This window comes from Octopus sinensis, linkage group LG20 (genome assembly GCF_006345805.1).
Source record: "Octopus sinensis linkage group LG20, ASM634580v1, whole genome shotgun sequence".
NCBI classification, from domain to species: Eukaryota; Metazoa; Mollusca; class Cephalopoda; order Octopoda; family Octopodidae; genus Octopus; species Octopus sinensis.
The window spans coordinates 22,906,911-22,930,979 of record NC_043016.1 but is presented as its reverse complement, the minus strand read 5'-3'; the positions used below and the strand labels follow the sequence as shown (position 1 = coordinate 22,930,979).

Sequence of the window (24,069 nt, the reverse complement as noted above, 5' to 3'; positions counted from 1 at the left end):
ATAGTACTTCTTATTATTGGGTTGGAGCATAATTATTGCATCTCTTTTTCATCAAATTTTATTCAACAAAAACAATAACAATATTTTACAAAAACATCTTTAAATGATGGTCTGACCGTCTGCCAAGCAAAGCAAATGGGAAGCAGTAATTGAAGTAGATGGTGAATATGCTCTGGAATAATCATTTAAAGATGTTTTTTGTTACATGTTGTTATTGTTTTTGTTGAATAAAATTTGTAGAAAAAAAGCTGCAGTAATTATGCACCAACCCAATATTATCATCATATTATCTCTTAGCCCCTTATAAATTGGTGGGCTTATTTTTATAATAATAATAATGATGATAATAATAATAATAATAATAATAATAATAATAATAATAATAATAATAATAATAATAATAATAATAATAATAATAGTAATAACAACAACAATAATAGGAGGGGAGGAGGAGAAGGCACAACAATTGCAGTTTCATTAAGCTATGGTCTTGCATATAGAGACCCTCTTTTGAGAGCTCATCAAATTTATCTTAGTTGGGGACAAAAAGAACAACATTATATACGGTACATAAAAAGAAGGCAGAGGAAAGCCAAGTATTCTGGTTATCTAAAAGTGCAGCTGATTAAAAGAACAATCCCAACCATAAGAACTTCCCTGAAAAGCTGCCTAAAAGAATGCAAAGACAAAAGAAGGGAAAGGCTATGAACAGACAATGTTTTAAATTGACAAAAGAACAGTTTTCTGTGTCATAGCTCTGTTGCTTTAGGTTAAAAGGAAAGACAGCAAACTTATTGTTCAGAGCAATTGTTGCACACAACATAATGTAGAAAACTTATTGGTCAGACATCCAATACTGGATTATAACTAAACTATATATATTCTGAAGAATGGAAGTTGAAAGTGAGTATTTACTGTACACAGTCTAAGACCAGATAGGGAATCAGTTCCAAGCTGTGAATGCCTAGAATACAGACATGTAGTGCATTCTCATTGGCTTTTTGTTTTTGTGCAAGATAACTGAACATATTTGCACAGAAATCACAAACCTATGTCTCATCACCAGTGATGTTGGTTCTCATGAAGTCTGGGCCATAGTTTGCACAGTCTAGTATGTCCCGAGTGATTTCCATACAGAGTTGCTTCTGCTGCTCCACCAGCACTCTTGGGATTAATTTTACCAACACTCTTTGCATGTACAAATCCTCCATTAACCCATTAATATTTAAACTGGCCATATCAGACCGAAATATTTGACCTGTTCTATGCTTAAACTGGCCAGGTCCAGCCTCTCATATGTATCCTATAATGTCGTTCTCAAAATAAACAAACGCATCAAAATATCGAAGCTACAAGATAATAGATGATAAATTCAAAACAATGTGAATAAACAAGCATTACATTCAACAGAATAAATCTGAATACTAAAGGGTTAAAATGAAATGTACTGATCCTTTGCTTATTCCCACTTTGTGAGCAATTTCCTGGATTGTTACATGATGGTCTTCCATGGGTATTTGCCAAACCATCTCCATCAGCCCCTCATTTTGGCTTGTGATTGGCCTGCCTGAACGTGCCTTGCTCTCCACTCAGGTGCTACCATGTTTGAAGTGGTTGTACCACTCTTTGATCTGAGTTTTGGCCATGGCATCATCACCAAAGGCATGCTGAATCTTCTGCATGGTGTGAGCTTTTGACAAAACTTGTTGCAAAATCTCCACTTGATGTATTCAGCTATCTTGCATGAAAATGAAAATCTGACACTACATGTCTATGCTCTGGGTGTAACAGCCAGGAATTAGACCATTAGATAAATTAGATATTGATAAAAGAACAGGTTGAAATAATTTCTGAGATCAATATGTATCGTGTGTGTGTGTGTGTGTGTGTGTGTGTGTGTGTGTGTGTGTGAGTGTGTGTGTGTGTGAGAGAGAGAGAGTGTGTGTGTGTGTGTGTGTGTGTGTGTGTGTGTGTGTGTGTGTGTGTGTGTGATAAATGCAACAAAACTTCCATAAAATATTCAACTCCTAAACAAGTATAATGAGTGTCCTTTATGTGACACTGGCATGGGTGCCTTTTATGCATCACCAGCATGGGTGCCTCTCACACATCACCAGCACAGGTACCTTTCACATGTCACCATGACTACAATTTCACTTAGCTTGGTGTGTCTTCTCAAGCACAGTAAATCATCAAAAATCTTAAATAATATTTCAAATAAAACTAATAAAAAAGAAGGCTATTTCTCTGTTCTCTTAATTGAACCAATTAAACTTCTTCGTCCTCCATAATGACTAACTTTATTCGACTCCTCATGGCTACATATTAGCGTAACAAATTACCTTTGGCATCAGATTATCTCCAGTGACAACTGCTATGTTCATGTCAACTCCAGCCTCCTGGGACAATTTCTTCAAAACTTCCGCACAAGATAATGGGTTTATTCCACCTGCATTGCTAACCACACGAATTTCTTGATAAAAATATGAAAAAAACCACTGTTGCTACTTAACAGAATAGTCGTCATGTAATAAGCAATATAAATTTAACAACAAACTGATGAATGAAAAATTATAATAAACAGTAAATTGAGGGAATAGGGCAGTCATTAGTGCACAACTGAGTAGATCAATGATTAATGATCGAAAGCATCCCATCCATGACCACCTCTTAGAACTACATTATCTTATGTAGGGAAACATTCACAACCTATTTCAGGGTTTTCAAGGTCTGGACCAGATCTCTAGTGTTATTCCAAATTCTTGCAATAGACTGGACATCAATAAAAACTCCCAAACTCAAGAATTAGTGCTAAACTGGGCAATGGACTATTTAAGATAGATAGAGATTGAAGAAGGTTTGACTGTTATATTTCTAATAGGTCAAGTGACCTTGTCAAGTCTCCCTCTCTGATCCAGAATTATTGGAACAGAAGTTACAGGTGGTCAAATAGAGAAGACAATTGACTCAGAGGGCTGATAATTCATATCCGTCACAAGTATGTGTAAGGGTCAACATACCAATATATCTTGATATACCAATTCTTTAAATGTATCACATCCACCAAATCAAAAAGGTACCACATAACCAATCAAAGGTCTAATATACTAAATTCACACTGGCTTAATTCCTTAGAAATATCAGGACTAGCAGATTTCTGATGTTTAACTGTACAGATAAGGTACCAGACATCAACAAATAAGCCACTGGATTATATTCCATAACCAGAAATCTAATAGGGAACTGGGAAAGACTTTTTAAAATCTCAAATGGCCTGATCCAACTTGTAAACAAATACTCCAGAGTGAGAAAAGGGAGCACTGCATAATTACTCAGTAGTGTATCTTTAGTTTGCAGTAAAAAAGTTCAAGTAGCCCAGTAGAGCAGAAGTGAGCAATGGGGTACCACTTCGTAAAAGATGTTAATATCTGCAGCATCGAATACAATTCAATTTTCTTCTATGACTTCTTAGAAATGAGCTGGAAAAAACAACCCCATGACTCTACCAAGAGATTCTGAAAGCATTGATTATGGTAATGATGCCAATAAATTATGATGGTGGTGGTGGTGGTAGTGGTGGTGGTGGTGGTGATGAGGAGGAGGAGGAGGGCAATAATGTTGATAATTTTATTGATTTCTAACATAGGCACAAGACCATGATTTGGTGTGGGGTGGGGGCAGTAAATTAAATTGATTCCAATACTTGACTTTATGTTACTGACACCTAAACTGGTACTCCATTAGTTATGATAAGGGTTCCAGTTGATCTGATCAATAGAACAGGTTGCTCATAAAATCAACATGCAAGTGGCTGAGCACTCCACAGACATGCATAACCTTGATGTAGTTCTCAGCATGACACAAATGTGACAAGGCTGACCCTTTGAAATACAAGTACTGCTCATTTTTGCCATCTGAATGAACTGGAATAATGTGAAATAAAGTGTCTTGCTCAAGAAACACAACGTGTTGCTGGGAATTGAACTCATGACCTTACGATCATGAGCTGAATATCCTAACTACTAAATCATGCACCTTCACACCTGAAAGAATCATAGAAAGAGTGGACCACAGTGAGATTTGAACTCAGACTGTAAAATATCATAACTGATATCATAACTTCATAACTACAAGGCATTTTTCTGACATTACTAACAATTCTCTTGATGAAAATGGTGACAATAATTATGTTAATAAAATTCATGATGATGATGATGATGATGGATCATAATGTTAATGATATTAATGATGAGGACAAAAAATTTAATAAAAAAAAAGAAAAAAAGGACTTCCACTTACTTTTTTCTTTGATAGTCTTTAGATATGGTGCCAGAGAGAAATGGATAAAATCTGGAGCATATCCCATGGCCTTTGGAATATAATAAATATTATATAAATATTTTCATTCATTTATTTATTTACTTATTTTACAAAATACATTTTAAAACATTCTATGAATAAAAACATGCAAGTGTAGATGTTGTCAATAAAGCAGATATAATTTTCTTTTATTTGAAATAGGTAACATTTGTTTCAATCTATATATATAAAGCTGAAGTTGTCTGTGTGTGGCAGGTTTGGTAGGCTTCAACTAACGCTATCTCCTCCAAGACCCTGTAGTGCATGTTGACCAAAATTGAGAGTATGATAGAAGAAAGCTTGCTCTTCATTCTGTAGAAGATAAAATTCAAATCGGACCATGTTAACACCAAAAATTATTTATTTCAAAAAGGTGCTTTTTCCTATGAAAATCCCTATTTTTTATGATATTTTTACTGCTGTATCGCCATTTTTCGGTGTATTTCAACCAGAAAATGTTCACTTAAAGAGAATAACAAGCTACATAATGCAAAATTTTTACTTTTCAAAAATTCCAATTCTAAAGGGTCGAAACAAACCCGAGCAACGCTGGGTGATACTGCTAGTATATTGATATTTTAGACTCTTGATACTATGACAGAACAAGGATAGAAAGGACAGAAAGGAATTAAAAGTTCAAATCCATGATATTGAAATTAATCATAAGAAGACAGAAGATTGTTAAATTCATGTATATTGATTGATAGAGATATCTGGCTTTATGGTTACAAAGTTGCTTCTTAACCTCATGGTTTTGGGTTCAGTTCCCCTGTGTGGCAGCTTGTGACAACTAAAGCATTGTAAATGGTTTCAGATGATGGAAACTGAAAAGAAGCCTGTTGTGTATGGGTGTTTGTGTATATATATATATATATGAGATGTTATGACATGAGTGATGTTATCCATTTCCAATCTTTCATGAAAACAGGTTTGGTTATGGGAAAAATTTGCTTGGAAACAGATGAAGGTTGGTGACAGGAAAGGCATCTGGATGTAGAAATCTAAGCCATCAGAGCTTGGAAAAGTGGACATTAAATGATGATGATGATGATGATGTTGATGTTGATATGACTTGGTCAAAAGGAAAGGCAATGTTCAAGACCGTTTATGGGGCTCTGAAACTGATGAGAGGGAGAGAGAAGTTACTGTCAAACTGAGATTTGGCTCAAATGCTTATAACAGAATGGACTTTGTTAAAAGCACCAAAGAACCAAGCAGACGTATCAAATCAGGTGATGGGTTGAGTTTACCACCCATGTAGCACCATGGTGTGATTTGAAATCAGAAATCAAAGAGCTGGAACTCATACTGCAGGGTATCTCATCCAACATTCTAGGTTGGTACTTTATATATTGACCCAACAAATTTTATCTGACCCATGAAAGCATGGAGAAATGGATGCTAAAATGATGGGGAGGATGATAAAATGAGTATTACCTATTTCTAAAATAAAAAATCTACTTTGTTGACGACTTCTATACTTATATTTTTAATCATATAAATACATTTTTAAAAATAACATACAAAATCTTTTTTTCACTTATTCCAGTCATTAGACTGCAACCATTGTGAGGCAATGCCTTGAGGAATTTTGCTTGAACTAAACAACCCCAGTACTTGTTTTCCTTTAAGCCTGGTACTTATTCTATCAATGTCTTTTACTGAACTGCCAAGTTACAGGGACATAAACACACCAACATCAGTTATCAAGCAGTGGTGGAAGACAAACACAGACACAACAACACAGACACATAAACATATACACACACACATATATATATATTTACAATGGGCTTCTTTTTAGTTCCGTCTACCAAATCCACTCAGAAGGCTTTGGTTGGCCCAAGGCTATAGTAGAATACACTTGCCCAAGGTGTCACACAGTGGAACTGAACCTGGGACCATGTAGTTAGGAAGCAAACCTCTTACCATACCACCATGCCTGGTTAACAGAGAGGATGTAGATGTTGTTGATAAAGTGAAAATATCAGTTGACTTTATCTGGCTATCTCTTCCTACATCTCACTACCTCTCACACTAAAATAATACAGTATGTTGTACTTTTCCTCAATCACATCCACTTTAGACTTCTCAGTAGTGATTAACAAATACTCCCTCTTAAGAACCATTATGAATTTGACCTTGTACTAAAATTAGAAGGATTGATAATATTATCAGGGCAACAAGCTGGCAGAATCATTAGCACATTGACAAAATACTTAGAGATAGTGTCTTCTGGTTCTTTACACCCTAAATTCAATTTCTACCAAGGTTATCTTAGCCTTTCAAAATTTTTTTTTGGGGGGGGGGGTAAAATAACTATCATTTAAGTACTGGGATTAATATAACTGACTTGCCCCTTCTGCTCAAAATTGCTGGCCTTTGTGCCTAAATTAAAAATAATTATTATTGTGAGCTGGCAGAATTGTTAGTAAAATGCTTATCAGCATTTCTTCTGTCTTTTATGTTCTAAGTACAAATTCCTCTAAGGTCAACTTTGCCTTTCATCCTTTTAGGGGGTCTTTGAAATAAGTACCAGTTGAGCACTGGGGTTGATGATATTGACTTACTACTTCTGAAATTGCAGGCCTTTTGCCAAAATTTGAAATCATTATTATGAAATATCTTAGCAGTGTTTTTTTGCTTTCCAAGTTCAAATTTTTCTTAGGTCAATTTTTGCATTTCAACCCTCCAGAGTTGATGAAACTAAGTACCAGTCACATGCTGGGATTAACAATACTGACTAAATCCTTCCCTTTGGTATTGCTGGCCTTGCTTCTAAATTAGAAACCTTTAATGTGTATGTGTTTGAGTGTGTGTGTGTGTGTGTCTGTGTGTCTGTGTGTCTGTCTGTGTGTGCATGTGTGTGTTTGTGCACATGCATGTGTGAATGCACATGCAGACAGAACCCTAATACAACTCCCTTTAGTACACACATACACATGCATGCACATCAACATGACTATGTATATCATCATCATCATCATCATCATCATTTAATGTCCGCTTTCCATGCTGGCATGGGTTGGACGGTTCAACTGGGGTCTGGGAAGCCAGAAGGCTGCACCAGGCCCAGTCTGATCTGGCAGTGTTTCTACAGCTGGATGCCCTTCCTAATGCCATTGCATTTTCATATGTAAGTGCATGTATTTCTATTTACTAGCAGCATTACTGAGCATTGCCTGGTTTATTACAACCTAAAATAAATACAACTGCATGGATTCACAACATAAGTTTGGATAGATTGGTTTAAAAAAGGAGCTGACAAAACATTCACCCAGAATTTCAATATTTATTTATTTGTAAGTTGCACTTATACATATAAGCCACACTTGAGTATAAACCATACCCCTAATTTAGCGTTAAATCTTGGTATAAATTTTTTTTCCTTCATAGTTTTTATTTTTGCTCCACCCAGGTTTTTTTACCAGTTAAAATCAAGTATAAAAGTATATACAACTTGTATATGAGTAAACACACTACAAGTATCCAAGCAATTTTGGAGATATTTCAAACTGAGCTTCATAAAGAATGTTGCCCATCAATACCATTGCCGCCACCACCATCATCAAAAAATTGCCAAAAAATATATAAGTAAACAATCAAGTATAAAATCTAAAATAAAGATTTTACGCTTTTTTTTTGCTATTTTCTGGGAAAACATGCTTCTTTTTCCTCAAAGATACTTTACTAATTTATATAATTACTCTAAATGAAATATTTTTCTAATCAGTACATTTTTTTCTAATGTCCATTGCAGTGCTTGGGGGTTATACAATGTTCCTTACTTTTCTGTTAGGAAAAAAAGAAAACAACAAACACTAAAAATAACAAATTTCAGAAAAATTCATATTCTGTGTCTTTTTCCTTGAAAAGATGTGGTTCTAAGCAAAATTTCAGATACCTACGTGTAAAACTGGGAACATACATTCACAGTTTTTTATTAAAATGTGTGTACAGATGTATGTGTATGTATGCATGTGTTTGTTTCTGAGCATTATGTGTGTATGCGTAATTGTGTAAGTGTGTCTGTCTGTCTATTTGTACATATGTATGTGTATATATTTTGTTTTGTAAGTGAGTGTGTATGTGTGAAGATGTGTATACAAGAGAGAGTGAGAGAGAGAGAGAGAGAGGGAGTATGTATATATTCCCAATGTTTAGTACGAGTGCTGAGTCAGACATTCTTACCAAAATGTAGCGATGAGTAAATAAATATTTATGTAGAAGTTACAGAATAGTAAATGATGAAAAATGGAACAAGGAATAAAATAGTCTATATGCTTCAAACATAGTCTTAGCTGTGTTATATGTGCATGTGTGTCTGTGTATGGGTTGGTGCAAGTATGTGTGCGTAATATATATATACATATACATATTCTTTTATTCTTTTACTTGTTTCAGCTTTAAAGAGTTTTAGTCACAGAAATCAACCCCAAGACTTATTCTTTGTAAGCCTAGTATATATTCTATCGATCGCTTTTGCTAAACCACAAAGTTATGGGGACATAAACACACCTACATCAGTTGTCAAGCGATAGTGGGGGGAACAAACACAGACACAAAGACACACACATAAATATATATATATATATATATATGCAATAGGCTTCTTTCAGTTTCCATCTACCAAATCTACTCACAAGGCTTTGGTCAGTCCAAGGTTATGGTAGAAGACACTTGCCCAAGATGCCATGAAGTGGGACTACACACAAACAAGCACACGCACGTGTACCCAAGTAAACATATATGCAAAACAAGGTGGTAAAAATAGCACTCGAATACCAAAGGTAGAGTAATATGTTTTTATATATACTATGGGCTTCCACACAGTTTTTGTCTTTCAAATTCATTCACAAGGCACTGGTTGACCTGCGGCTATAGTAGAAGACACTTGCCCATGGGGCTGTGCAGTGGGACTGAACCAGATGGTTGCAGATACTCTTTTCTGAATGAAAGAGTGAATGATCACTAGAACTGCTCAATGAGGGGTGATCTGGAGCTAAACTAGAACATGTCCATCTATAAATTTCATAATGTAGTTTGAGATAGACTATGTCTGAATAAAAGATGGGATGGTCACTTATGGAACATCATTGAACAATAACAATAAAGGACATATAGGACACTGTAGTCATAGACGCTATGTTGGGGGGGGGGAAAGATGGTCATGACTGGAACATCTCTGATCATAAGTGTTCTAGATAAATTGGCCTGGAATTGAACAACAACAACTTTAATGGTGGGAGAATTATGGTTCTAAACTAAGCATTATATGTTTAATAAACTTGCATCAAAAAAATAATAATAAATGCACCCTTTTAAAGCCTAGCCAGGCTCATGGGCCCGGTTTCTATGGCGCATGTGTTCCCTAGCTGGATGGGATGCCAGTCCATTGCAGTGTTACTCATTTTTGCCAGCTGAGTGAACGGAAGCAACGTGAAATGAAGTGTTTTGCTCAAAAACACAATGTGTCGCCCAGTCCAGGAATCGAAACCACAATCTTACGATCATGGTGCTGACACCCTAACCACTAAGCCACACACCTCCACAAACTTGTGCCAAAACCATATAGTTATTATGATGACACAGAAATTTAACTGATTAAAAATGAAAGCAGAAGAATAAAGAACAAAAACAGTAAAAATTAAAATTTTAAAAGACCATGGTCTCTTTTATGACTGGTTTACATTGATTATTTCAACTTTTGTTGGAGTGATAATTTTACAAGCTGATGTCCTCCTCACTGAAAATCACTTAACCGTGAAATGCAAATTAAATCTATTTTTTATTTACTTTTTGTCAGTCAGGCACACAGAAGTAGAAAAAGTTGTGTACTTTGTTTAGAAATTTATAATGGCATAATCAAAGGAAGAATGGCAATAATCATGACTGCTATAGGAATTCTGAGATTGAGTTGGCAGTGGTGGGAAACAGGTGATGAGTGTGCAGTTTATTGTTATTTTCATTACTATAAACAGCCTAACTGTAGATCACTGAAGATTCATGGTACTTAAAAGCAGGGCATGAAATTTTTAAAAATCAAAGACTTTATCGAAATAGGGTAGACATAGAATGTGTCATATAACCTCTTTCCAGACATCTCTCATAAAAATGAAGAATTTATTTTAAAACTGAGCGACTGTTATTTGCATTCATTTTTGTACTTTAAGCATGCAAAAAATGCCAGTGAGATATATATATATATTTACATATATATATATATTTACATATATATATATATACACATAAAAGCAGACAGACATATAGACAGACAGACTGATAGATAGATAGATAGATAGATATAGATATAAAATTATCTCCAGTCAGTTATTGCAACTATGACTGTTCATCGCTTTGATATGACTTGATAAGCTTTTCTCCATACTGGTCAGTTTTTTTTTACTTGGCTTTGCAATTTATTATGATCAATTCCTTTCCATGTATATGTGTATATATATATAAGGTATCGGTATCTAGAAGACCCCAAAGAGTGGCAAGTAAAGCTAAGTAAGTGCTAAGGAGAGACCATAGGTAAACTCTTGGTTCAATCGTGATATGCGTGAGGAGTTTAATGTGGGTCTTGTATTAGCAATTGAAGGAAAACTATGCTCCAACATACTCTCATCTGATCCACGCAAGAATGGGAAAAGTAGATGCTAACAACGATGATTATGATGATGATGACTATGATGACATCCACAATAACAATGATGATGATGATGATGATGAGGAGGAGGAGGAGGACAATGATGATGACCACTATGGTGACAACCAGAATAACAATGATGACGAGGATAGTGATGTTGATGATGAAAACAATGATGATTATTATGATGATAGTGAAGATGACAATGATGATGATGATGAAGATGACAATGATGATGACACCAATAACAACAACAATGGCATTGATGATGAAATACTAGTATTTAAAAACAAGCATAGTTTTCTTACATTTTAACTATACTATTACTATTTTCTATAAATTTAAGACAAACATTTTTGCTATTAGTATTGATATCTAGACTAATTAATATAGAATTGTGTTTTCTTATAATTAATGATATTTTTTTTATTTTTGTAAATTATAATACTGTGGTAGATATCATGACTAGCATCCTCTCTAATCAGTGCAACAAAATACCTGCAATAGAATTGAACTCAAGACCTACTGAACTAAGGATAATTCAATAATTTATAAAAAGGCTAATCTTCTGTACAACATAAATGGTTTAAATGAAGATCATCCTTTTTGGAATAAATTAAGATTTCACTTAAAGGTGATTTGAAAGCAAGACTTACTGGATTCTTCTGTTTGGCAGCAGTAAGTAGTGACATGGTGATTTCTGACAAATAGTCAAAGACAAGGAAATCAATTTTTCCATGATGAATAAGTTGTGGAGCTGAGAAAATAAAATATAAAATACACAGATTACAATTTAAATCTTTTACAAGTACAAACAAGCACTCATACAAACATAAACACATATATATATATACACACGCTCTTCAGGTTGCACAAATGGAATATAAACTGCTCAATACATCTTATCGTAAAGTCTACTCAGCACATTGCAACACTGAGTTTCTTGCAGGTATGCTTTCATCACTTGAATGAATATAACCCATGCCACCATGGAAAATGGACATTAATGGAGGATGATGATCATGATGATGTGCGTGCATGTGTGTGTGTGTGTGTATGTTCGTGCACACTAATATAAATACATACACATATATATATATACATACATATACATATGTATGTGTGTTTGTGTGTGTATATATACATGTGTATATATATATATATATATATATGTATATGTATGTATATAAAATATATGTGTACATATATTTTATAAATATATATATATACATCAGTATACAAAGGTATATAAAAAATAATCATACTACATCTACAAAATGTCAGTATCAGGCTGCAGCTTCCATTGAAGAAAACTGATTTATTAGAATTCATAGTAAGCATATTAAAAGGAAAGTTAATCCAATAATTACATGGAGTCCATGAAATCCCATTGCTACAAAAAAGGTTGATCCGTAAATTCTATCTGAAATAAAGAATGATGCTTCTATGTATTCTATTATTTGGATATATATATATATATATATATATATATATATATATATATATATATATATGTAGGTCCCGGGTTGATTCGGGGTTAACCACAGTAAATAAGGTACTCAATACATAGCAGAGTAAATTTAATTTATTATATAGAAGGAGCTTCTACAGGACTAGAACTGTTTCATTCAAGAGAAATCTTCAGGAAGCTTCCTGAAGATTTCTCTTGAATGAAACAGTTCTAGTCCTGTAGAAGCTCCTTCTATATAATAAAATATATATATATATATATATATCTTAGTGACTCGATAAATTTATTGTAGCTTGTCATGCGTTGAGCAGACTGCATGACACTCCCTCTCTCTCTCTTTGTTAGTTTGTCCCTCCTTCCTCTCTCTCTCAGTGACTTGTTTAAAAGATATGCTAGGGGGAATGGTCACCCCCTTCTCTCTCAGTGATTCAACAAATTCAGTGTGGCGTGTCATGCTCGGAGAAGACCGCATGTCACGCCTTTCTGTCTATTTTGACCAGAACAAGAGCAAGCCCATAATTCTTGAGTTATCCAGCTGAATTGTTGGAAAAGTTTTGCATGTAAGTTTGAATTCTTTTATCCAAAACCTCCGTTTGCACTATTATATTTTTGGAGTGTTTTGTAAACAAAAATATAATCTTTATTATATTTCTTATTTTAGAAATAGCTAATTAATCTTAAATTAATTTAACAAAGGGTATTTTTCCGTTTTGTTGAAATTGACTTACAATTTACGCCAGCGCTTCCACGTGGGTCCTTATATAAGAGCAGCCTTTTTCAAAATGAGTGAAATGTGTGTTATAAACGATATTTTGAGAAATAGTTGTTCGAAAAGAGACTTCGATGGAAAATAATTAATTATAAATAGTGGGAGACCAACACCGAATTTACCTAATTTGCGAAGCTACAACAAGAAATTCACAGACAATTTCAGGTTAATTCGTATGAAAAGAAGAAATGGTTAACTGGAAGTATTGCTCTTAATAAATTATTCTGTTGGCTGTGTTTACTTTTTGGCTTAGAAAAAAATGTTTGGAATGATAAAGGCTATGATGATTTAAATAATTTACATATGGCTATGCTAAAGCACGAGCGTCCTCAAAGGCATATAAAATGTTTGATAGACCTTAAAATATTCGGAAATGTTCGCATAGACTTACAATTAGATGCACGTAAAAATCAAAGCATACAACATCATAATGAGAAAGTTCGATGAAACAGATCCATTCTGCAACAATTGATCGATGTTGTTATTTTTTTAAGCCTCCAGGAATTATCGTTTCGGGGTCATTTTGAATCTGAAGGCTCTAATAATTGTAGAAATTATAAAGAACACATTTATTTGATCAGTAAATATGACAAAAAATGGAAAGTCATCTTGATACAGCTTCTATCTTCACTGGTCTGTCGAACAGAATTCAAAATGACTTGATCGAAGCAATTCATAAAGTTATGTTGAATGAGATGCAGAAGGAAATTGACCAAGCTAAGTTTGTTTCTATTCTTGTTGATGAGACATCTGATGTCTCAGCATCTTCACAACTGTCAACAGTTTTATGTTATGTTACAGAAGACTGTGTGACAAAAGAATGATTTATTGGTTTTAGTGATGTTAGTGCAGATCGATCTGCAAATGCTTTATCTGAACATGTTTTTAAATGCATTGAGACATGGGAATGTGGAAACAAATTGATTGCACAGACATATGATGGTGCCGCTACAATGGCAGGAGAACTAAATGGGTTACAGGCTAAAGTAAGAAAGAAATATGAATGTGCGATCTTTATTCATTGTTGTGCCCATATCCTAAATTTAGTTCTTTCACAATCATGCTCTGCTACGAAAGAATGCAAGATATTTTTTTCTACAATAAACGGACTCAGTACATTTTTTACGAAATCACCGAAAAGGGCTAATGCATTAGATAACATTGTTAAAAAAAGATTTCCGAAAGCAACAGCAACTAGATGGAATTACCCCTCACGTCTTATTATTACCACAAAGGAAAATTATAATTTCATAATCAGCCTTTTTGAACACATCATTGAAAATCCTGAAGCATGGGATGATACCACCATAAATTCAGCAATTGGATTCTTACACACTTTAAAAGCTCCTGATTTCTTATTTTTGTTAGAAGTATTCAGTGACATTTTTTCTTTTACTGACGTCTTATTTAACATACTCCAGAGTAAAAGTCATGACATCGTGTATTGTAAAGAGCAAATAGATAAAACTAGAACTGTACTCGAAAACAAACTTGATAATTGTTCAATCTTTTATGATAGGTTAGGAGAAAAATATGGAGTCGATGCAGGAATCGGAATTCAGAGATCCAAGAATATATCTATTGATCCCCAACGACATTATAGAATGCTTTATAACAAAATTATCAGTACAATAGTTGACCAAATAAAAGCACGATATTCATCCTTAAAAGAGTTTAAATTCATGGAACTTTTGAATTTCAAGTTGATGAGTACGAATAAAAGCACGATATTCATCCTAAAAAGAGTTTAAATTCATGGAACTTTTGAATTTCAAGTTGATGAGTATTGCAAACAATTTCCTGTGGACTCTTTAGATTCTTTAAGAACAACTTAAGGCAGATTTTTTGATGTAATATGATTACTTTGTAATATGATTACAAAGTGAGCTCAATGTGATGTATTCAATGAAAGATTTAAAAAAATCAAGTGTAAGTCATTTAATGAGTTACATTAACAGCAGTGATCTTGTTGAAGCTATGCCAGAACTCTTCAATCTGTGCAAGTTGATTTTGACAATTCCGTCTACCACTGCTTCTGTAGAGCAATCCTTTTCTGCATTAAGTAGAACTAAAACATACCAAAGAAATGCGACAGGAGAAAGAAGACTATCTGAGTTAGCACTAATGTCAATTGAAAAAGATTTATTTCAAGAATTGATGAAAAGAGAAGATTTCTATGAAAATATGATAGATATATTTGCCCAGAAAGATCGAAGAATTGAATTAATTTATAAATGAGGTAAATAACATTTTAAAACATTAAAAAAATTAATATATTAAAGAGCATATATTACAGGTTTTGCTTAGTGTTTGTTATAACGAAAGGTTCAACCTTCTTACATCAGTATTGTTTCGCAGGAGAAATGTTTCGATTTCTTCGTCAAACCTAACCTACATAGATTTCCCTTTCTGTGCTGCTGGGTGTAGTCTATTTATGGCCATAAATAAGTGTCTTGTTTCAATCTCAGAGATGTTGACTTCTGCCACAACAGTTTTGGGAGGTTTTTTACAATGTTGAATTTTCGCTGTCTATGCGTGTATTTTCAATGTGTGTGCGTGAGACGTAGTCTTTTAATGTACGGAGTTCAGTAAGTCTCAGAACAGTCAATAATTTTCCCGGAATTGACAAGTAGCATGATAAAGCACCTGACTTGTCTTCGAGAGTGTAACGATCTAAAACCATGGTCATATAATGTAACTAAATGTGTTCTTTTAATTAAATCATTTCATTCGGCTCAACCAATAGGTATAGGGGCTAATGCAGAATCGCACCTCTTTGAAAAACGAATTTTCACGAAAATTTTTTTCGGATTCCTATCTTTAACAGAGATTCTGAATATGCAAAAATATTGACAGAATCCAATTTCATCTTTATTACATTTCACTTATGATTTTTAGACTTTTCTAAGGGAGAATGAGGATAGGAAAGTACTGACGTTTCAAAGAGCAAAGAATAATACAAACAATACACTTATTTCAGGCTCATCTCTACACAGCCATTTTTTATTCGCTGTTTATTCTAGGTCATACGGGGGTGATTGCATATTAAGAATCTCTTATATGTAAATCGTAGGAATACGAAAATGTTTTACTGAAAAATTGCTGGTGGGGGTGAGGGTGGTGGCAATGAAATTCATTTCATGCCCAACGCCGGAAGTCACCTCACGCCACTGATAAACATATATATATATTATTTATTGAAAGGACACAATACATGTTTTTAAGTGCTACTAATACTTCTTTGCATTTAGAAAACTCAGGCATATTCTTCAGGCGCAAACCACATATAATGAACTAAAAAAATTGAATAATAGAAGAAACACAAAGAAATCCAGAAGGCAGCATATGGAAAACACAGAAAGTAAATGACAGAAAAAAAAACAAACTAAAATGTAAAAATTAAAAGTAAAAAGGTAAAAGAGCTATCCTCCTTAGACCTTAAATGATAAAGCTTGAAAGATATCAAGTCAGTAAGGAATAGGTAGAATTTTCCAATTTTTCAAAATATTTTGATACATAGGCACAGGAGTAGCTGTATGGTAGTAGCTTGCTTACCAACCACATGGTTCCGGGTTCAGTCCCACTGCGTGGCACTTTGGGCAAGTGTCTTCAACTATAGCCTCGGGCCGACCAAAGCCTTGTGAGTGGATTTGGTAGACGGAAACTGAAAGAAGCTTGTCGTATATATGTATATGTATGTGTGTGTGTATTTGTGTGACTTTGTCTGTCCCTCCAACATTGCTTGACAACCGATGCTGGTGTGTTTACGTCCTCGTAACTTAGTGGTTCAGCAAAAGAAACCAATAGAATAAGTGCTAGGCTTACAAAGAATAAGTCCTGGGGTCGATTTGCTCGACTAAAGGCAGTGCTCCAGCATGGCCACAGTCAAATGACTGAAACAAGTAAAAGAGTAAAGAGAGTAGGCATACAACCACAGAAAATGTCTGACACAGAGTTCAATAGAGAGATAGGGATCTTGGATCTGAACAGGATCTGCACTTTTACAGCCAAACAAAGCCTACATTTATTTGATCCATTCACATAAGCTGTAGGTTCTTCAAATTACTTTCCATTTAATCATATGTGGTGTTTTGTTATCTTTCAAAGTCCATACGTAGACCTAGATTTTATCAGGCATGCAAGGAAAACATTATTGTTCAGTAAAGGATTAGCATGAGTAAAAAAGTCACGTAGTGACGAACTATTTGATGTATCTATGTTGTCATATGATAGTGCCAATGTCTGTGATCTTGTAAGTTTATTTATATTAAAAATATGGAGATATAGATACCCATCTCATGATATTGGCCTATGCCATGATGACAGTTTGGGTATTTCCCATGGGTGTGATGGTCACACTCTTGAGAAAGATAGAAAGCAACTTATTTCTACCTTTAATCAATTAGGCCTTAAAATTACAGTAGTTAATAATCTGTCTATAGTTGATTATTTAGATGTTTCCCTAGATCTAAACTCCTCTTCATATGAACCTTTCCATAAGCCTAATGAGAAACTTGCATATATATATAAACAGTCCTGTAATATTTAAAAACCTGAAAGCTAATATTAGTAACAGAATGTCTAACCTCTCTTCTTCTAAAGAAATTTTCGAGAAAACTGCATCTATTATAACAAGGCCCTGGCTAATAGTGACTTCAAAGATAAATTAATATATAATTCCTCTAATAATAATCAAAACATTAATAATAGATCTAGTGGCATCAAAGGTAACGTATTATTGGGTCATCCCATATATAATGTGTTTTTTCAAACTTCTTTTATTTTTCAAAATTAAGATAAACTAAGTTCTTTTTTAATCTAAAATATACTCTCCTTCATTTTCTGCAATGTTCTTCCATCTATCTGGTGGACTTGCACAGCCCCTCTTCCAAAATTCACTTGTCTGTGATAAAAAAATACTTCTCCAGTACTGATCTGACCTCATCTACAGCATTCCTACTTTCTCCATCCAAATGATTTTGAAGACTGCAGAATAAATTATAATCAGATGGGACAATGTCCAGTGAATATGGTGGGTGAGGCATTGTTTCCCATTCAAACTACTCCAACCTTTGGAATGTCATCCTTACTGTATGTGGCTGAGCATTATCTTTATGGAAGAATACCTTTCGTCTTGAAACCAAGATGGTCATTTTTCTTCTAGCATTGACTTAAGCAGCTCAAGCTGCTCACAGTAGATCTCCTTTGTTATCATTCGGTTTGGGTTCAAAAGTTCAAATTGGACTAAACCTTTCATATCCCACCCACCAAACAGATAACACCTTATGTAGGTGAAGACCTTTAGCCTAGAGTACTGGTGTTTCTTCTTTCCCTACCCACTGTCTTCGGTGCTTGACATTTTTATATAGAACCCATTTCTCATCACCAGTCACTATTTAGTCCAAAAACGGTTCATTCATGAGATGTCACAGCAAAGAAGAGTACACATTTACTCTCTGCACTCGATAAGACTCAGAAAGTTTGTGAGGAACCCAATGACTCAATTTGCTGACTTTTCCGATGGCACGCAGGTGTCAATAAATGGTTGAATGACGAAATCCAAGCTTCTCTTGTGGTTCCACAACAGTTATGATGGGATTTTGTTCCACCAGGGTTTTAAGGACATCCTCATCGAGCTCTACAAATCTTCCAAGACAATGCTCGTCTTCTAGGCTGTAGTTTCCGGCTCAGAATTTCTGGAACCACCATTGAAACTAGCTTATGCTTATTGTCCAATCCCCATATTGTGCATTAATATTCCTTGCACTTTCCATTGCATTGTTGCCTTTATTGAACTCATAAATCAAAATATACCGAATATGCTCTTTTGTCACTTCCATTATAGCTTTGAAAAGATAACTGTTAAAATCAAACTGCACTCCTCAAAACTTGCACTAAGAATAAGGACAAAGTAAAATTACTACCTGCTTTTATAGCAAGTTCATGCAACTGTAAAAACCACATTATTCATGGGACGACCCAATATATAAACATTCTAGTATTAATCAGAATAATAATAAGAAACCTAAAAATAGGCCAAGGAAATTTATTTGGTTTGCCTCTCCATTTTCCCTTAATATAAAAACTAACATAGGTAAAATATTCCTGTCTCTCCTAGACAAATACTTTCCAGCAGCTCACAGATACAGGAAAATATTTAATAGGCATTCTGTGAAATTATAATATAGCTGTTGTCCCAGTATGAAGAGTATCATTACATGTGGTCAATATCAAGAGCCTAAATCCAGTTGCAACTGTCACAACCCAGGATTCTGTCTACTTGACCAATGATGTATGATTAAATCTACCATTTATAAGGCAGAGTTTACTGCAACCCTAAATAATAATACAACTGATAAGAAGACCTACATTGGATTATGTGAAGGTGAATTTAAAAATCACTATGCCAATCACATAGCTTCCTTCTGGCATAGAGACAAAAGTAAAGTTATTAAGTCGGTTAGATATGTATGGACTTTGAAAGATAACAAAACACATTTTATTAAATGGAAAGTAATTGAGAAACCCATAACTTATGAGAATGGATCGAATAAATGGAAGATTTGTTTGGCTGAAAGAGTGCAGATCCTTTTCAGATCTGAGATCCCTAACTTTCTACTGAACTCTATGTCAGAAATTTTCTGTGGTTGCATGCATATGTATCAATATATTTTGAAGAATTGAAAAATTCTACCTATTCATGACTGTCTTGATATCTTTCCAGCCTTATCATTTAAGGTCTAAGGAGGGTAGCTCATATACATTTCTACTTTTTACTTTTTATTTTTTGATATTTTAGTTTTTGTGTTTTCTGTTTTTTACCTTCTGTGTTTTCTATATGCCGCCTTCTCAATTTTTCGTGTTTCTTCTACCATTCAATTTTTTTAGCTTGTTATGACATGTGGTTTGTACCTGAAGAATATGTCTGAAGTTTTCTCAACATATGAAACTATTAGTAGTGCTTTATACATGTATTGTGACCTTCAAATAGATAATATTTATCTCTCACCAGATGAAGTACTTTTTTGTTGAATTTTCTATCACAGATCAGTACATTATATATATATATATATATATATATATATATATATATATATATATATATATGTATATGTAATATACAAATAAATATCTGTAAATATAAAACAATCCGAATTTCTGAGTACCTCATTTCTTCTAATATATATATATATATATATATATATATATATATATATATATATATACTCCCATCTCCTGGAGACATGACTATAGAAGATGTAGGTTTGCATCTTATGGGTCACCTTTGACTTTTCCATATAAAAGGATTTTCCACCCCAATATTTGCATGCTATCATTTTATAGCAAGCATAAAAGTGATGAGCTGGCAGAACCTATAACACACTGGAGAAAATGCTTAGAAAATTTTGTCTGTCGTTGTGTTCTGGGTTCAAGTTCACCAAAAGTCAACTTTGCCTTTCATCCTTTCAGAGTTGATGAAATAATTATCAGTTAAGTGCACTGGGGTCAATGTAATTGACTAGCTCCTTCCCCTAAAATTTCAGGCCTTATACTTTTAATAGAAAGTATTATCTATAGCATTTACATACTTTGAGATTCAGTTCTGAAAAAGAATTATTTCATATTCTTTCAAAAGTTTATAAATTCTTATGATATCAAAATACATGAATATACATATATACATATATATATATATATATACATATATATATATATATATATATATATATATATATATATATATATATATACATATATGCATACATATACACAGTACAGGTATAAACACACATAGAAAAGTAACTTAATTCTTGTGCAGTAATCTATGTCCGTCAATTTATGAATGCAACTAATATATAATAGATGCTATAACTCTATGAACAGTAATATATCTAATGTCATACATACACTGAATAACTCTAGACAACTTAGGTACTCATACTGTAAGCTTCCCCCAAATTAGCTCCAACATTCGTACCACCTACAAACACTACAGTTAACATCACACACAAATCAACAATAACATAGGTAGTTTTTCCTATTCTTGACCATAGAGTACCATCTGTCATTTGCATAAAGGTAACTTGTCATATAATCCTGCTTATGCAATATTAATGATGTTATGCATTAGCTAAATAACTCTTTAAGTCCTTAGAATGACATTTCCTTCCTTCCAACAAGTATAGGAAGACCTTTAACAAAGACTTCTCTAGGCTCTTTTTCTCTACCACACCTAATTTGGCTGGTAATTTTACCACTTTTAATTATCATAAGCTTATATACTCATCTTTGATAAATACAATGATGATGCAATTATAAATACAGCCCCTAGTCATCCGCCTGAAAGCATAATCCCATTTGTATATCTTGAATGATGGAGCTGAACATTTTTGCACTCCTCTGGTGCTAAATTCTAATCATAACTTTTCTTTGATTGATCCAAACCATAACCTATTTCTTTACTACCCACAAGGGGCTAAACACAGAGGGGACAAACAAGGACAGACAAATGGATTAAGTCGATTGCATCGACCCCAGTGCGTAACTGGTACTTAATTTATCGACCCCGGAAGGATGAAAGGCAAAGTCGACCTCAGCGGAATTTGAACTCAGAACGTAACGGCAGACGAAATATGGCTACGCATTTTGCCCGGCGTGCTAACGATTCTGCCAGTTCGCCGCCTATAACCATAACCATGTGATTAATGGCTCAGATGAAGGTAACAATGTTCATAGCGATGTTGATGATAATAGAAACAGTCATGCCATTAACCTTAAAGCAGTATTATTGTTACTGTTACTTTATCACTGCTAACACTGCTGTACTATTGCTGCTGCTGCTACTACTACTACTACTACTACTACTACTAATAATAATAATAATAATAATAATAATAATGATAATAATAATAATAATGATAATGATAATAATAATAATAATAATAATAAGTATTATTATTATTATTATTATTATTATTATTGTTTTAAAATAAAATATGGTCCGTTGTCTTCTGCTGAACCGGGGTCATCCCTTGACCCTAGGGTCACAGCAGGTCCTCATCTCATGGAGAGTACACAGCATAAAATGTGTGCGGAACCTAGCAACACTATTTTCTGAAGTTCTCCCACGGTAACACTACAAGGGAGTTTGTTGAGCTGCTTATCAAGGCCCTTTTTAATTAGCCCTAACACTCCAATTACCACTGGTGCTGTGCTGCTTTTCATTCCCTACATCCTGGTCACTTCTATTTCTAGGTCTTTGTACTTTTTAATAACTTCTTAACTTCTTTAATGGACACATTTCTCTCTGATGGTAATGTCACATCTATCATTAAGCATTTCTTATTCTTCTTATCTTTGATGATTATGTCCAGCAGGTTTGCCTTGATTTTTTTATCGATGTTGATTGGCATGTCCTAGAGTACTGTTACATCATCTTTTCCAGTCACAGTTTCAGGTTTATGCTGGTACCATCTTTCTGGAGTTGGAAACTGGTAGTGTTTACATATATTCCAATGGATGCATTGCGCTACTCTATTGTGTCTATGAATATATTCAGTTTATTATTATCATCTCTGACTGTCCAGTCCTTGGCAAATCTGAATATATATGCAGACACAACTGAGTACATAGTTATGCCAACACTACAACATAAAAACTGACAATAAATGGTATAAACATGTGCCAAACATGGTACAAGACAACAACCAGGTCACAATCATCTGGGATATGCCTGTTCAATTTGACAAAGAAATAAAAACTAATCACTCAGACATCATAATTAAGGATTAGAAAAAAAACACCTGCTTACTGATAGACATTGCAGTCCCTTCTGACAAAAATATTGTTCAAACAGAAGCGGAGAAATTGTCAAAGTACAAAGACCTCGAAATTGAAGTATTCACAATGATGAGCATGAAGGTGAAAACAATACCAGTAATATCCGGAGCATTAGGTATGATAAAAAACATATGAATAAAAATGTAGAAGCTACACCTGAATCCTCAACACTATGCACTATTCCCAAAATAGCAAAAATAGCTCTGCAGCAAAGAGCCCACATCCTACACAAGGCACTATCAATTCAATAATACAACCTAAACAAAACAATCCACAAACACCAGACACACTCTTTACAGCAAATATCCAATGAAATAAACTACCACCAGCAAGCTGGATACCCAACACATTACACACACAACATACAATACAAACACTAATACAACAAAAGACTGCACCACACCAAAGAAAAGAAGAAAAAAAAAGAAACTGATGCACTACAATACCAGGAAGTGTTTGCACACTACCAACAACAGAAAAGAACACAATGCTGCACACACCCTAGCAACACAGAAGTGTAGCAGGTGATGCAATAAAAATTTGCCACAAACTACCAAATGTTGAATGATAATAATAATAATAATAATAATATAATAATAATAATAATAATAATAATAACAACAATAATAAGCCCTGATGCAGTACCAGACAGTGACTCTCATGGCTTCTGATCTTAACTGATTGGAAGTGTTATCATGTACATTGCTTTGTCTTTGTATAAAAGATGGGCTACAGCAAATATTCTGCTCAATACCACAGATTCGCTTGTCAGTTGTTTGACCGTAACCAGTTGAGCATGTCCCTTACTGATCATGAGCAGAAGTATTGGGGGAGCATCATAGCCATGTGTTGAAAGGAATTCTTAGAGGTTTGGATAATTCACCTTTGGAAACATGGGTGTTTTGTTCAACATCCTCAAACAATCCTTTTTCAGGGACCTTTTGAGTTGGATGGGCTACTCAACCTGAAGAAAAATTTAAC

The 24,069-nt window shown here is 34.1% G+C and overlaps 1 protein-coding gene across 1 annotated transcript in view; it reads right to left on the bottom strand.

Annotated features, from left to right (window-relative positions):
• LOC115222636 overlaps window positions 1-24,069 on the bottom strand; it is a 116,062-nt gene that overhangs the window by 59,165 nt on the left and 32,828 nt on the right. Inside the window, exons 2-4 of the mRNA XM_029792950.2 lie at window positions 11,665-11,765; window positions 4,300-4,369; window positions 2,343-2,473 (exon numbers count right to left, since the gene is read on the bottom strand). Coding sequence (XP_029648810.2) covers window positions 2,343-2,473; window positions 4,300-4,369; window positions 11,665-11,765 — 302 coding nt within the window. The remainder of the gene's footprint in view (window positions 1-2,342; window positions 2,474-4,299; window positions 4,370-11,664; window positions 11,766-24,069) is intronic.